Here is a 17164-nt window from a genome sequence, read left to right as displayed (position 1 = left end):
TTAATTCCACCGCGACCGAACTAATATACTTTCATGAAGTGTAAGAATTGTCAGTGTAACATGTAAGAATTAGTATCTCAAGTTGCACAAAGTAAGCAGTATCATTTTTTAGAAGTATTTTACTTCTGGCAAGAAGAAAATCGAATATCCAGTGAATTGACTGATATTTTGTTCCTTAGATTACATGTCGATGAAGTCGCAGGTTTAAATTTGTTCATCAATTTGATTTTAGGTCATCAACTTACAATTTTTAACAGTCAATCAATCATTCAAGTCGGAGGAAAATGGAATAAAAGTAATGCAAGAGTAGAAAAACCATTCCAAGGAGTAATATCAGGATTAGTTGTAAATGGCGCTCGAATCTTGGAATTAGCCGCTGGATCTGAGAATGAAGTTGTAGTTACTATCAAAGGAGATGTTCAACCTATAACACCCGGTAGTTTACTAGATAAAACCATTTCTATGCAGCGAATGCAACAAGTAAGTAATATTAACGTTTATCTATCACTTTAAATAAAATTCCTCACAAGCTTTAGTACGCAGTAATGTTCACTGATTGGATGAGACATCCAAATTCACGTATATTAATCATGTTTCGTTTATTTTTCTATCTGTAGACAGATTTTTAAAACTATTTCATTCTCTCACAATTCAAACATAGCCTTCACCTTGTGATATAATGTCCATCACATTATCCTGAAGAATTGCAACTTAAGTACAGTCAACTTAGACCTGAAATGGCAATTTCTCGCCCTCGGCTAAACTTGGCTGAAATGTTTCTGGGTATGCTAAATTTAACTAGGGATAGTTTTGAGAGGGTTGCGAACCTAGCGTCAGGGTGGGAAAGAAGTAAGATTGCTCCAAAAGCCGCTTTTTTTATTATTTTACGTAAACTATTATATATAGAATAGGAAATGTTCAAAAGAAAATGTAGAAAATGTTAAAATCTACAACTATTGTCTAAAACATTTTTTCGCATTTATTGCAGTTTTCGCAAAAAATGCATTTCAAGTTCGGCATCTATGGTAATAAAATCAGTTTTTCAAAAAAAAAAAATAAGTATGGAATTTAGAAACAAAAAGTTCTTAGCCTTTTTTTGAGATTTCGCAAACTGTAAAAGTTAAGAAAAATCGAGGCGCTGAGGGTCTGGCACTTAGCCCAAGAGAGACAGCGTATCGGACGCACTCTTCGCTCTCATAGCGAGTTTTTTAGAACAATAAACGTGCTTAGAGATATTGTGCTGTAAACAAAACCCATAAAATAGAAATACCGGGTTCTATTTATATATTAAAATGAAAAAAAGAGTTGACTTCACGAGGTCAGCATTCTCAACGTATGAAATGGAACAAAATCTATTACTCGTGCCAGAGGTCGTAATTACACCAAAGATATCGTTTCAAAAAAAATCAAAAAATAAAGTAATTCAATTTTCGATGCTGAGTCGATCAAGAATATTTTTTTTTTGCAGGACCGAAGTTAAAAAATCGCCACTTCAGATTTAACATTACTGAAATACTTTAAAAATGAGTGCAAAGATTTCATGAAAAAGTAGTTTTAAAAATTCCCTATATAAAGATAAATAACAACTTTTTTCTGTTCCCTTGGTGACCCCATACGTGGTAGATGGTAATGCAATATTGCCTGATGATGGTGTAAATGTATTTTATTTCTTTCTGGTAGACGATTAGTTGACCAGAGGAATTTTTCCACCCTTGGCGATGCCACCCAGGTAACCATTCGTAGATGCTGTTCACAACGAATTGTGAGTCAGTGTAAATGAGTACGTCGTATAGTTCGAAGGTGATGAGGACTCGTAGAGTAGGATGATGGCTTCGACTTAACTCCGTTATTGGTGTGTCTCCAGGGGATGAACTTAGAGATATTTTCGGGGTGATTCTCTCCGAAGTAGACACCGATTCCTGCTCTGCTTTCGGACGTACCATTTCCTGTGCAGGCTCCATCCGGGTAGACTACAACTTTTTTTATTTCATTTCGAGGAAATAGGGATGTTTTTATAAGGTTGGAGAGGTCTAAAATAGGGTATATACGACTTATGAGGAAGTTACGGGCATCGGATAAGGTCCAAACCTTACTGTAAATTCCAAAATTTACTGAATATAGGATTGGGATAGTTAGCAATTCGGGGGCGGCAATAATGCCATGAGGGGTAGATGCTAATTTTACGCCCTTCTGCCACCGCGTAGTATGACATTGTCGATTATTGCAAGACTCACAAATAACTCTCTTTATAAGTTTTATTTTAACAATTTAGAATAAAAGATAAAAATATATATATAGTGGTATAAAACTTTGGGTGAATATGTAAAATCTTCCTTATTACTAACTATCTATTTGATGTGGTTATTTAAATACCCTTATGTATTTGTAAAATTTGAAAGAAAGGAGGAATTAATCTTATAAAAGTTTCAGTACTGAGTGTATTGTTGTGATACCCTACACGGTCGCGAGTTATATGATTCTCAAGAATGTAAGCATCAGCACAATTCACTTTGTCACTAGGTAATGTGACGTCAAATTTAAATAGATTTTTAAATGTTTTTTTATTTCCTTATTAGGCTCAGACAAAAATATGTATATTATTTTCTCATTAAATTATTGATTATAGAAATAGTTTATAAAAACATAAAATGAAACAATAGGTATCCGCATTCGTTAGGTTATATATAAATTTTCGTTTTCAAAACCCGGACTCGGGGCAATTACAATACCCGCGGTTGTTCTTGAAGTACCTATAGGCAGATCCTCAGTGCCTGCAGTTGGTTTTCCCTCTGCTACCGTGTTGGAGACAAGTGTGTCATTAGGAAGGATTATGATAGATAAGGGGACTTCAGCGCCTCGCCGTTGTCTCAGGCCCTTCTTGGTCTTAGAGGCTAGTGGTTTGCAGCGATAGAAGTTGTTATAGAAGAAATAACAAGCCACCATGAGGAGTGAGAGACCCCCTAGGCCAGTGATGCTCTACTTCCAGATATTATGGGATTGGATTTCGTGGTGACGTAGAGAAATCTGATTGAGTTCGTCTTCCAATTGATCTAAGCTGTCCCCCCACGCACCTGTAGCATCAAAACTGTCAGATTTTGAATTAGTTTGGTTTAATACTGAGACTGATAAGTCTGGTAATAAAGAAAGAGAGGGTAATAGAAAAGATAAATTGAGTGAGAATGAAGGTAGTACGCCGGAGATGTTAAGACTCAAAATTGACTCATATTGGTTTTCAGCAATACAACCAGGATTAAGATGAAGGATTCCTTTACCAGTCAACTCGATGTTTTCGATCATCTGATTGTTACAAATGATATGGAAGCTCTCTGGTTTATTGGTAGAAAATAACCAAGTGTTTTGTTTAGCTAATGCAGTCCAGATGGTCGTTGTGTCAGTTATCAAATGTATCTTGCACTTCCTGAGAGTATCGTTAGAAGGATAACATAAGAGTTCTACCTCACAAATGAGCCGGTTATTCGAAGATTCAATCATTTTTGAAGGAAAACATGCAATAGTTTTCCCAGCTGGCGTGCATTTGTTCAAATAGTCTTAAGTGGTGTGGAAATGGTGCTCTCCATCATCCGAGAGTGTAATATACTCTGTTTTTGGAATGATAGTAAGGGTTGAATCAGTATTACCCAGTTGTTCAGGGATCTTATATGGCAGTAGATGATAATTTCTCCAGAGTTGCTGATCAAGAAATGGCATCTCGATGACTGTCACAAAATATTGACCGAGTCGTGTGCATAAACTTCTGAGATTTCAGATAAGGTTTGTAGGTCGATTTGATCCAATGGTTGGGGAGGATTTAAATCTGAATGTTGTTGCTCGATATGCGCCAATGCTTGAGTCATCTGAGCTAATGAAATGGTAATTGGGTTGAGGATTCCTCTCCTGGCTTCTTCCACAGCTAGAATGACTTGCCTCATGATTGAGTTATGTTGTTGCAAAGTCCTAAAGAACTTCATTCCAAACAGAGTGTAGCTCTGCTCTAAGTTGTACACAGATTCCCAGCTCGTAAGGTCTACGTTCAAGTCATTGATGTCGTTTATTAAATTATTGATTACGTGATTATTTTCTTTGACTTGGTCAACAAGCGTGTTGACTTCTGCTCTGATAATATAGGTAAAACTGTTGACGAGATGCACGATGCTGGCGTGGTCTTGATATATTTTGTCTATCTCGTGAGAAAGGTGTTCGAAGTCATTATAATCCATGGTTCCAAAGAGTTTCCTGAGACCAGTGCCTATTACACCGAACGAAGGTAATCTTTTGCTCCTCTGGATGTATAAAGGAGTACGTTTAATCAGCTGGCGAAGATAAGTTGATAATTGGCTTCTTCGAAGAATCTCAGAGACAATAGAGTCTGGTTGTAAGAGATTTTGACACCATTTTTCATTTAACAGTCTTGTACAATTTTCATATTGCTCTTGAAAAGTCGTCCAATCATGTTGGTGAGCTGTGATGAGCGTTGAGACGTCCAGGGTTGAAACGATCTTCCACGTTTTTCGAACTAGATTTATGTTATTGTTTTCTGCATAGTAAATTCTGGGACGGTGGTTAAAAGTTTCAAGTTTATAACAATGGCTCGCCATAGAAAGCAAGAGCACTGCTAAAAGGTATAGTGAGTAAAGATACTCCATCTGAAATCAAAAACTGTTTAAATAGATGACTTTTAAGTAAAGATGACTGTAAAACAGGGGAGTAAGGAAAATTGAAAGGAAAGAATGTAGTCTCTGTCTCTTCCTTTGATATGTCAAATGTGAAAACATACCCTCAATTTTTCTAATCCGAGTAGAAGAAAAGGGAGTTAATTCTCTTTAGAATTAAAGCCAGGAAAAAGGTTAAGAATCACGTCCATATGTGATACATGAGTTCTAGTAAGCACTTCCGACCCATCCGGGTCTTCGGTACCCCTCCCCCCCCTCTCGAACAGCCTCCATTTCTGCCCAATTGGGACCACGATTCTACGTTCCGCCGTGGAGTGGGGAGGAGGGTCTGATGATCGATTAACGAAGCACAGAAGGTCGGTGGATTTCTTAGAGTGCTTTCTTAAGAGGTTTGAATTCAATTTTGATTTTATAACCAGATATGAAGAGAGAAGGCGTTATTCTTCATCATTTTTTCTTGGAATTTTTCTTATAGGGAAAATCAAGGGAAAGGGAGGAAAAAAAAAATTTTGAGTTAAGTTATTAATTTACCGGGAGAGAGAAATTCTTGATTCTACTAGGATGTTTCATGAAATGTGTACCGTCCTGATTTTCCAGAATATAGTTACCCTGTTCTGTGATATCGACAATTTCGTAAGAGCTGATGTAGTGGGGATCTAGTTTGTTACGTCGAGTTCTTTTTTGGGCTCGATCGAAACCACCCATTTCAAATTTTTCCTCATGAACTTTTTCATCGAAACGTTCTTTAGATTTATTTTTTGCTTTTAAGAGATTTCCTCTCGCGATTGAACGCGATTTTGTTAAACGAAGAATTAATTTTTCTAGAGCTTCAGGGTAAGTATTTATTTCTGAAAAATCAGGAAAAGATGTAGGAGCACGTGTGAGTCTGCCATATACTAATTCATAAGGGGGAATTTTGTGCTACTATGGACCGAGAAGTTATAACTAAACATTGCCATCGGTAGATATTTATCCAAATCTTTAAAAGGAGTAATAAATGCTCTCAGATATTCTACAAGAGAGTGATGGGATCTCTTAAGAACCCCGTTTGATTAGGGGTGATATGCAGACGTGGTCACCTTATCTATTTTAAGAATTTTAGCGAGATTACTTAATAATTTACTGGTGAAGGATGTCTTCCTGTCAGATAACATTACTTTTGGACATCCATAAGGACAGATAAAGTGATTAATAGGGATTCTGCAATTGTTTGCGTTCGAATATCTGGGAGAGGAGTGGCACAACAAAATTTTTAAAAATTATCTTGTATGGTTAGAATGTGAACGTTGTTATCGGGGGTTTTATCCAATGGCCCGACACTATCTATTAAAATTTTTTCAAAGGGTTCAAAAGGTGTATCAGTAATGGTCATAGGGGGCGATTTTTAATACGTGAGAGTTTTTCTTTTTGGCAGATTTTACATTCTTCTATAAATTTATAAATGTCCTTCTTCATGTTCTGCCAATTAAATCGTTCTCGAATTCTTTCGTACGTTCTTACAACACCCTTATGCCCACCTATTAAACTACAATGGTTTTCTTTTATAATTTCAATACGTTTATTGACCTCAGGGTATTCAACTTTTCCTTGAGTCAAAAAAATTTCAATAGGGCAATGCTCGAATGTTTTGATGCCGTATTGTTTAATGTTCTCACCAAGATCGTCGCCGTTGGCCGCTATTCGAAGCGTCTGGATATTAAATTTTGCTAACGCAGCTCGCAGGCGGTCTCATGACCTGATAACCTGTTCCGGTGTGGCTTTATCAAAGTGATGTTTTTTAATGGAAACAATAAACACACGCCTCTTTCCTACAAGTGTGATAAAAACGTCGCCAGGAGAAGGATTTTCGGCCTTAAGATCCTCTTTTGAGATATATCTGAAAGCTTGAAGGAGTTTTGAAACGGGTTGTATTAACTCGCAATCTGCTAATAGGAAATGTGCTATGTTGTCGCGAGCGTAAGTTAGTCCATCTCGTGTCTCAATAATTTTCAACAAATTCGGGATAAAGAGGGACTCAGTAGGGAATGAGACTTTTGTAAGACAAGGTGCTTCTTCCTCTGGGGTTTCAGAAGAGAAGCTCGTGTTCTCAGATGAGATTACGATCCCTCCTGGTTCCAGGAGAGGAGGAATAATGTCTGTAGGAGATTGTAGGTCCGCCTGTATATTTCTTTCGCTTGGGGAAGGAACATCAGGAATCAAGAACCTGATAGGCTTCTTTATCCCAATACATGTCCTGAAAAGGAGTAAGGTCGAATTCATTCCGAATGTCGGGTGAAAAGGGAGAAATTTCGATGGGTAAGTGATTTGGAGGCTGTTTAGCGTCGGTTTCACCCTTTATTGAGTCTATGTCAGAGTCGTCAGAGAGTTCTGCGTCCAAGTCATCGTCTATTTCTTCTTCGGCATTTTTCTCAAGTAATGTACCGTCAGTTAGGGAGCTGTCTTTTATAAACTGGTCAAATTGTGCAATTGAAGATTTTATTACTTTAACGGAGTCTGAAGTAAGATGTCTGGGCCTGGTTTTTTGTAAAGTCATTGAAGATGGAACGCTAGATGGAGTGTCTAATAAAGGGGCTGCAGGGGTTGGATCCATTGGAATAGACTCGCCAATAGTCGGGGTTGACTGACTTGGAGACTCGATCTCTATGGCTTTTTCTTCCGGAATAGTTTCCATCGTTGTCGAATCTGTATTCTTTACTCTAGGTAGCTCTATTATACTTGGAGTTGCTCTTTTAGCTTTTCTTGCTTTTCTAGCGTTTTTTTGAGTCTGTAAATCTGATTCAGAAGTCTCATTATCTTGTTTTTTTCTGCTTCTTGATCGAGAAGCGATTGTCTCCGTCACTGGAATGACTTTAGGTTTGTTTTTACTTCCCGGAGGACGTCCACGTGGTTTTTTAGGTACGTTAGTCTGTTCAGTTATGTATGGAATGACTATTGGGGTGTTATTATCGTCAATAAGGCGGTTGTTGTAAGTCAACGCATCGGTGTATAGGTCTCCGACTCTTTTCTTACAAAATGCCTTAAACTGATAGCTGTTTAATAAAGCCATCCATTTCATCTGTCTTTCAGTGGGTTGTACAGCGTTTTGTAACCACGCAATACACCCACTATCTGTATGCACAAAGAGGGGTTAGAGTATAAATATGGCCTAAACTGTTCTATTGCGAATACGTGAGCTAAACATTCACGTTCTTAGGGTGAATATCGGACTTCTGCACCGCGTAATACTCTAGAAGCGAATGCAATATGTCTCAGTTCTTTGATTTTTCCCTTAGCGTCACCATCTGGATTTTCTACCTTGATTTCTTGACTTAAAACACTACTTAAACCTACTTCCGAAGCATCGGTTGCTAAAATAAAAGGTAGGTCAGGGTTTGGATAATGTAAAAGTGTCTGTCCGCAGAGTGTCTTTTTGATATCGTTAAAAGCTATTTCTGCGTTTTCGTTCCATTCAAACTTAAGAGTTTTGCTAGTAAGATCGATTAATGGTTCAGCTCGTTCAAAAAAATCCAGAACAAAACGTCGTAGATAATTTGCAAGACCGAGAAATTTGCTGACGTCCCTTTGAGTACGAGGTTAAGGAACGGCTTGAAAAGCTGAAACCTTGTCAAGGTCAGGTTTGATTCCTTGCGCAGTAATAACATGACCCAGATAATTTACTTGATTACAAAGGAATTTACATTTCTCAGTTTGCAATTTGACTCCAGTTTCCCTGAGTCGTTGAAATAATCCACCGAGTCTTTTACCTTGTTCTTCGAGAGTTCTAGCAAAAATAATAATGTCATCGAGATAAGCAAACAACTCAGTTCCTTTCAAACCCGTTAGAGCAGAATCCATCATTCTTCGAAATTCCGCGGGGGCATTTTGTAACTCGAAAGGCATGCGTATAAATTCCCAATCTGATAATGACCGTCTGGTAATGAAAACGCGGTCTTATGGCTGTGAGCTGGGTCCATGCGTACTCGGTGGAAGCCGCTGGCTTAATCAAACACGCTAAAATACATTGCTCCCCATAGTTGACTCTAGATGGTTTCAATATCAGGAAGAGGGTACGCGTCTCCGATAGTTTTACGATTGAGTGCTCTAAAATTGATTACTAGTCGCCAACGTTTTCTTCCCTGAGCGTCAAGTTACTTCGGAACGATCTCGAGTGACAAGTTGTAAGGTGATCGCGAGGAATTTACTATTTTTCGCTGTCGGAGTGCTTGTTTTCGTTTTTCAATTTCTTTACGATGTTCTTCTTCTTTACCTCGTCTCTTGGTAAGTCAAAGATGTCAGGGTAGTTTTCCACGTAGGGCATAACGTGGGCCTGGTGTTCGGGCGCAAGAGTTTGAAGATTTATTCGTTTCATGATCTCTGCCACACGGTCGCGAAAGTTATACAAAGGAGCCTCTTCGGACTCACTGTCCGAGTCGTCATCAAGATCGATGGTACGGTCGTCGTGATAAGCTTCAAAATCCTCTAAGTCCTGAGAAGGGATAGTGATCTCTTGGTGTACATTCCGGACATTAATTACTAAAGCCCTAGCCATTCCTATTGATGCGGTGACGACTGCATTACCAAAATCGATGCCAGGACCAAGGTTAGTCCTAGGTAAGAATCCTTCTTTGAGACAAGGGTTGGTGATAGGAAACTCCACTACCATTCGCGTTCTAGGATGTATTGTCCAAGATGACGTGTATCTATTGTTTGAGTGAAGTGAGAAAGGGTAGTCGATTTGAGGATTACTGGAAAAGATGATAGTTTGCCGCAAGTATGATATTTCTGCAGCTTCTTCAATGAAAACATAATTCCCAATGATCCTGACCCCCGCTACAGGAAGATCAAAATCCACTACATGGAACATAATTTTGATTCCAAAGATTTTTAATTTTACAGTCCTCAAAGAGCTAACATAATCTCTACCAATTTCTTTTAATTAGAGTCTGAACAACGTGTCTATCTCTTTGTGCATGTGTGGTCGAGGGGCGTCGAGACTGAGAAGACACACATCTCCACCAGTATCCAAGAAAAGAGCCTGCTCTTAACCCCTTTAATCCTTACATTTCACAAAGACTCGTGGTCCGGGTTCAATAAAACAGGATCTGGTTTCTTTGAACCTAAAAATTTTGAAGGGGATGGGACAAACTGGACGACTAATGGAATTTATTGTTTTTGAATGAAAAGATATAGCCGCTCGTGCTCTTGAGAGAAATGAAACAATACCAACACAATAAAATGTATTTTGGTGGAAAAAAGTTGATATATGTCTTACAAAGAAACAATAAGCCAAATCGAATAGCTATTTTCTAACATTCGAATTTGGCCGTCTCAAGACAAGTCCCTCATGAGTATTCCATTGAAGACTAAGATTCAAATTATGTTTGTAATCACCTTTGTTTCTAAAATCTTCAATTAGCCGTTTACCGTTTCTTTGTCTTCAAAAGTTGCGAAAAATGACTAATTCCTACATTTAATTCTTCACAAAAGAAACAAGCATGCTTTGTCGGGGCAGAAATTAAATGACTAACATATTGTAAAATATTTTTATGTCGCTATCTAATGACTAATATTTCGTAATTTTTTTCAATTTTCAGCTTGTACCAGCATGCATAGCTTTCCTGTTTTTTTTTTCTTTCAATGATTCTTCCTTTCATAAGGAAAATTATAACGCCAGGCATAAAGTTACTTCTCGAGATAAGAAAGACCTCTACCGTGCATGCAGTTTGCCCCACAAGTTCCCAATCTTGCCGTTAAACTTTCCCTCTAGTCTGAAGAACGTCTCGACTGATCTTTCTGAGTAGCTGAGTGACTGGGTTTTCGCAAAGGTCCCGTAGAAATGCACTCAATGATTCAGAAAAATAACAAAATTTTATTTTTTTCGCCCAACATACAATCGTCGCGTTACTTTTATCGCGGTGAATTGTTAGATTTTATTCTTCCGTATAATTCGCGATAACAAGTTTGTTACGGTTATGGATTATTAATTGTCGCTTTATTATTTCATCTACAGGCACTAAGTCCGCTCTGCTTGTGCTGTTCGTCAATCGATACCTATGTTCGATGACTGGCTTCCTTACGAGTCTCTCCGGGGGGTTCTCGCGCTGTAGGCCCCGCCCTTTTGCCTTTGAGCATTGGCCAGTCTTGTAGCTATAAAATAAGAGTTATTGCCTTATTGAGAATAGTGGCGCTTCTCGCTACAAGTTAAATGGTAATGTTCAAGCATGACTCTCTTGATCATCCTCTGGTAAATTGAGTCATACGTATTTTGACAGGGACACCAGACAAGTGTAGATTGTTTGCAAAATAAAATCAAATATAATTCAAGCTGAAGGTTGAAGATGAACTAAAAGTGATAATAAAAGAAATGAAATAAAGCAAAGTAACTTGAAGTACTCTATCCGTTTAATCCACAGACTACAGGTGTCCTTTGAAGATTGCAGGCCTACAGCCTGTGCCTAGATGCTCAGACAACACCCAGGTGTGGTTACTGAAGTTTACGGCCTATGTTTTTATGGCGCTGGTTGTAATTACCTACTACTGCTATGGAGTGTAGAAGTCTGTCTATTGGTCATCGGTGCTACTGCTCGCGCTTCTCTTCTCTTCTATCTCACTTTCTCGCGGATGCGCCTAATCTCCTCGATCTATTTCTCTTCCGCGCACACTTCGACGAATTGTTCGAGATTATTTACTACGTATCAATAATGGTCGTGCTTATATGCAGGTTTTTAATACGACTAAGAATGAAGTGGGATTGAAAATTCCTACTTCATTTATACAGTCAATGGTGAATATACATGATTCTAGAATTGATCAAGAAGAATATTGGAGTAGAAATTGTAAAATTAAAACTCAATTAGATTTTGACGATAATGATGAGAGATTTGAGAAAATTATAATGTTATTGAGATTAAGCCACTTAGGCGAAGGAAAAAGAACACATGTCGGAAAAATTTTGGAAAAATATCCAGATCGGTCTCATATTCCAGGTAAACCATGAGGGTCAACAGATGTATACAATCATAAAATACCTCCTACTTCAGATATTCCTATAACTGTAAAACAGTATTTTACACCTCAGTTTTCAAGAACAGAAATTGAAAAGCAAATTGAAGAGGAACTCGACACAGGCATGATTGGGCATTTTTAGTCTTCTTATAAAAGTCTAGTTTGAATCGTGCTTAAAAAATCAGGCTTGCAAGGTAATAAAAGATGGCACGTCCTCATACGTTACTGAAAATTAAATGAAAAAACTATTACTGACGTTTATCCATTACCAAATATAACTGATATTCTTGATCAATCAGACGGTTCAATGTATTTCTTTGTATTTAATTCGGCTTCCGGATATCATCAGATTGAGATGGATCCAAAGAATAGCCATAAGATGACATTTTTAACTCCAGAAGGACATTGGGTGTTGAAACGTATGCCGTTTGGGTTAAGAAATGCACTAGCAGCGTTCTAAAGGTAAATGATTGCGATTTTACCTGGGTTACAAGGTATATCGATATTTGTTTATTAAACAATATCGGAGTTTTGGCGAAAAATTTTAATGACCATGGAAAAAGAATTGATGATTTAATGCAACGTTTACGTAAAGCTGATTTGCAATTAGATAAATATGAATTTTTGGCGCAGTGACGTACATTATCCGGATCATATTATTAATAATAAAGGGTTAAGACCTAATCTATCGAAATTAGATGCAGTAAAAAATTTTCCTGTACCATAAATTCACGTTAGTTACTGATCATAAACCATTTATCTGGTTTCAATCTGCAAAAAAGGCAAACGCAAGAGTATTCGAATAGCGTTTAAAATTAGCGGAATATGATTACAATGTAAAATCTAAAAATACAGTACATATACAAAAGAATTATTCTAGTGGAGAAAAGATAATTTAGTTTATTTTGTTCATAAGAGTGGATATCCTTGCTAAATGCTGAATTGATTAGAAACAAAATAATTGAATTTTCATTAATTACTACCAAAAGTGAATTGTATATTGATGATAAATGGAATTTTTTTGAACATAAAAGTACTAAACAGTTGAGGGTTAAAAGTACGACCCCCCCATAAAAACTGCCTGAAAATTTAATTATTTTCGTCGTATCTCTTACCGTTCGCGAGATATAAGCATTTGTTTACAAAATAATCACTAATGATATGTAAATAACCAAAAACTGATGTTATTTTCATGTTTTTATCATGTTATCAAATAATTTATCATTAATTTTCATTATACTATATTTCGATCATTATGTCCTCTTCATTTATTATTAATTAAACGAAATTTATGAGGATATAATAAATAATAGTATACAATTATTTATCATTGTCAGTATTATAACATCTTGATCATAAATTTTTTTAAGTTAGAGCCTTCTTTAAAGAAATAAAAGTATCCGTAAATTTTTACTTTCCTTTTCTAGACACCTGCATCTGGCACACCAGGAATAATGGACGATCTTATTTTTTCGGGAGCAGGAAGTGGCTGTGTTGGTGACGATGAAGATGATGATTGTACACCAGTTTATGATCCCAACTCAGGCATGTATTTTCAAAAATTATTTTCTAGTCGTAAAACTGATAAATATCACATTCATACGTAGAAAACATATAAACATCAGCACCTGTAGTGATTTTAATTATTTTCGTAGTAATTGTACTAATTTTTTTGGTAACATTATCGAAATTGTATATTAGGGTTCTTTAGAGCAGTTTTTCTTCATTATTATGAATTTGTATTGGTAATAAGATGATGTTTTTTTTTAATGTCTTCTATAAATTATTAATTAATTTTGAACTCATTATCATAATCATGACACATCAATGACGTAGATTATCAATCGGTAAAATCATGCTCTGTTGCTCCGAAAAAATTTGAATTGCGTTTTCATCGGTAATTTATAATTTCTACCATATTTTCATTTTATTCAAGAATTCCGATAATCATTAACACTTTTTAAATTATCTAAACGACCTAAAAAAACTCATGATTCAAGTGTCTTTATTTAAAAATTCACGTCAAATTTTAAATCATGTAAAAATAATCACTGATAAATTAGTTATCTCATTTTTTAAATTGTCTAGAACTTTGAACGACAATCTATACCTATCAAGAGTGATCGGCTTGTCACTCGCGCCAAGTCTACGTCCCACTTTCTGTTTCTCACTTTTTTTACATTATCTCTTCCTTTCGCAATTCCTTATGACAGCGCGCAACAGCAGACACTCTATACGAGAAATTTTACCCTCCTCCTTTCCTCTCAATTCTATTTTTTCTATTAACTCTTAAAGTATAGCACATACGCATAATGTATTAATAGGTTTGCCATACAAATCGTTTATGAGCTTTTATTCGCAGTGTAACCTCCGTCTGTTTTTATTAATTTTGAGAAGTAAATAACAATTCTTTCTTCACATTAAACTGTTTTAGTAATTATTATCTCATTATTAAAATATTTCTTGTGTTTGTAATATTGTAATTTTGTAATATTCTTTGTATTCGTAATTCGTAATATTATCAATAATTTATGATCATGTTAATTTTAATTCAATGAAGTATTCTATAGAAATTATGAAAGAAGCAATAGAACAATTTATGTTACTTTGAAAAGTTTTACCAATAATTAATAAATCATCTGTATCGTATATACATGCAAAATAACTTAAAATTTCGTAGCAATTTCGTACTCTAAGGAGATTGTGCCGTCTCAACACATATTAGTAGAAACAATTGGGAAGGTAATTACGTCCGGTGACATCGGTCCGGAGTAAGATACCGTCAGGCTACGGTGTCACCAATATGGAAGGGATACTGTGTTCCTTGAAGTATTAGTTCTCACCTATAACAATTAATAAGTTAAAAATCACAAAGCTAATTTCTGAAAAGTCAACACCTTCTTCAAATAATATTCATACCATTGTAAAAACTCAATAGTTAGTGCCGAAGTCGTGTTTGAATCAAACGAACGTGTATCAGTGTTTAAATTGTGGTTCCTGTCTTAAATCAATGGACTATTGGGGTCCTCATCTCGAATCGTACATCTTGTAGATTTACTTGCTGTTAATTCAAGGGAATATATGACTTTAAAAGTCACTTTGAAATGATATTACTGGTTCAATCAATTTTTACAATTAAAGATCCTAGTACTCCTTACCTGTCTATTGGCTATTAAGCTAGGGCAAAATCGGAGAATTCTATGTTTGTGTCTTTTATTGCAATTAATTCGATAAATTAATTGTACGTTAAGACATAACAGCAGGCTTAAACATAATTTTTAGTCTGTGAGTATTATTAGTATTAAAGTGATATTCATTCGTAAAGATCACAAGTCTGAACTTTTCTAAAAAATATTCAACGAAAGTCAAGATTCTCAGATTTCTTGAGTTGGTAACTCTACATCAATAGACTACATATAAAATAAATATTCTATCCGCCACATTGTATTCTGTCCACAGGCAGAAATTTGCATTTTCAAATTGGTAATCGTACGTAGGTTATAGATTACATTGTATATATATTTTTATTATTTGATTATAATAATACAACAAATAACAGTAGTTATAATAATTAAAATCAAAACGTTAAAAATTTATTAATCATTTATTTAATAATGGTTTAGTGTTCAGTTTTTTTATAACTACTTACAAATTTAAGAAAAATAGTGTTCCGTTAAATCACTATTTTCTCTCGCAATTTGACGCAGTTACATGAAATATAAAAAACTAATGATTTCCGAATATTAATTTGTAAGATAATTTATTCAATTTTGTACAAAATGTGTTTTATAAAACATGATTGTAGAGGCATCCATTTCTTAATAATATAGTGGACGATGGAATTGTTGAAATAGAAAGGTTAAAACACATTCGAGTGTTGGGTACAAAATTCTCCAAAATCGATTTGTTTATTATTAACAAAATATTTTTTAGAAGATTTTTTAGAATTAGTTGAACCCGAAAGTGTAGAATTATTGAGAAAAGAAGCAGAAGAAAAGATAAGAATCAAGATCTAAAGTGATAGCAGCGGAATTTGTTTTTTAATTTATTATTTTATTATTATATTATTATTATATTATTATTTTATTACTATTATTATATTAAATTATATGTTTAAAAATTTAAGTTTTCAAGAAAAATAATCGAGGAAATGATATGTCTGGAATTGATGATTTTGATATTGATGAAGTTTGTTAACATGTTATTTTTTACAACTTTCAATAAAATAGTCAATTTAGGTAATTCATTGAAAGTGCTATTTCAGATTGATATGATACTTCAACTAGTTTTTTAATAATAATAAAAAACTTCATAACCTGAAATGACGTATAGAACGAATGACAGAAATTTTGATAACTTTATGTAATTCAAATTTGTAGAATTTCTTACGAGATATAGAGAAGAAAGAAGAATTGTATCTTATTTAGTGTACTCAAGGAAATGAGCAACCAACTTCACCAAAACTCAGAGATAAATTTGTTGAAAAAGATAATCTTACATCGAAAAAATTTCGATCTACTAAGAAAAATTATCGAAAAAGAATTTATTGTTGAATATTCTTGAATCAAACTCATCAATTATCGATGAACAAACATTCGTATTATCAATATCGTCTACTTCAATCTTTCGAACATCTTCGATCTATTAAGCAAAACATAATCAATCTAATGCTGCATTATCGTCTGAAGAAAAATTGATATTGGATTTAATATCTGAGGTATTATCAGATACTGATGATGTTCTGACTTCGAGTCGGCCGAATGAGCAAACTGAAAACTAGTGGACTGTATGAATTAAGAGCAGAATAAGAATAAAGGTTGGATGCTAGAAGGTTCCAAAGAATAGTTCATTAACACTGAATTGCTTGGGTTTTATAGTTTTTATTCAACAATAACACTTAACATACTCAATAGAACTTTATAATCACTACATATAGTTGAGTTGACTGTACCATAATTGTTTGTACACTTATGAGTTGTCTAATGGTTATTTTGTCACCAAATAACATAGTCTCAAAAAACAGTGAATAGCAACATTCACAGTATACACCAGAGTTGTTCGGGGGAGCGATGTATAGGTGAATGTCCGTGAGGCACTATGGCGCCGACGCCAGTTCAGCTTCGCGCCCAAAGACACTACAACTGAATGTACTGGACCACTGGCACTGATGAGAGTAATTTGATGATTCACGTATATTCGTGAGAGTTGTCTGAGTCTATTTGACCGTACTTGTAACTACAAAAGGTGAGCTGACTGAAAAATCTGCGATTCGACTGCGAAAAGTTATACATAGATGACCGCGTGATTTGCCTGGAGCTAACTGACGCCACAAGTGCTCGACCGCGTGCTTGTTGGCGTCACTAGGGCCGTAGAGTTGCCTTCTGGGCCATAAGGGAAATACTTCCCGATGATTGGTCCAGTGAGTTGACTGACGCGCCGGTGGACAAGTCCGGCATTAACAATTTTTGAATATTTCTGACGAACTGACTTGGGCCCCTCCAAGTCAGAAC

At 35.6% G+C, this 17164-nt stretch overlaps 1 protein-coding gene across 2 annotated transcripts in view; it reads left to right on the top strand.

The window, feature by feature from the left end:
• The window catches only part of Nrx-1 (Neurexin 1), a 763150-nt gene that overhangs the window by 726722 nt on the left and 19264 nt on the right, over window positions 1–17164 (top strand). For both annotated transcript variants that reach the window (XM_035088915.1, XM_035088914.1), the window contains 2 exons: window positions 233–480; window positions 13082–13199. In XM_035088915.1, coding sequence (XP_034944806.1) covers window positions 233–480; window positions 13082–13199 — 366 coding nt within the window. The remainder of the gene's footprint in view (window positions 1–232; window positions 481–13081; window positions 13200–17164) is intronic.

This window comes from Chelonus insularis, unplaced genomic scaffold (genome assembly GCF_013357705.1).
Source record: "Chelonus insularis isolate UGA/USDA-ARS -01 unplaced genomic scaffold, ASM1335770v1 contig_56_pilon, whole genome shotgun sequence".
Classification (NCBI taxonomy): Eukaryota; Metazoa; Arthropoda; class Insecta; order Hymenoptera; family Braconidae; genus Chelonus; species Chelonus insularis.
The sequence above is the reverse complement of the archived record's forward strand: the minus strand, read 5'-3'. Positions and strand labels throughout refer to the sequence as shown.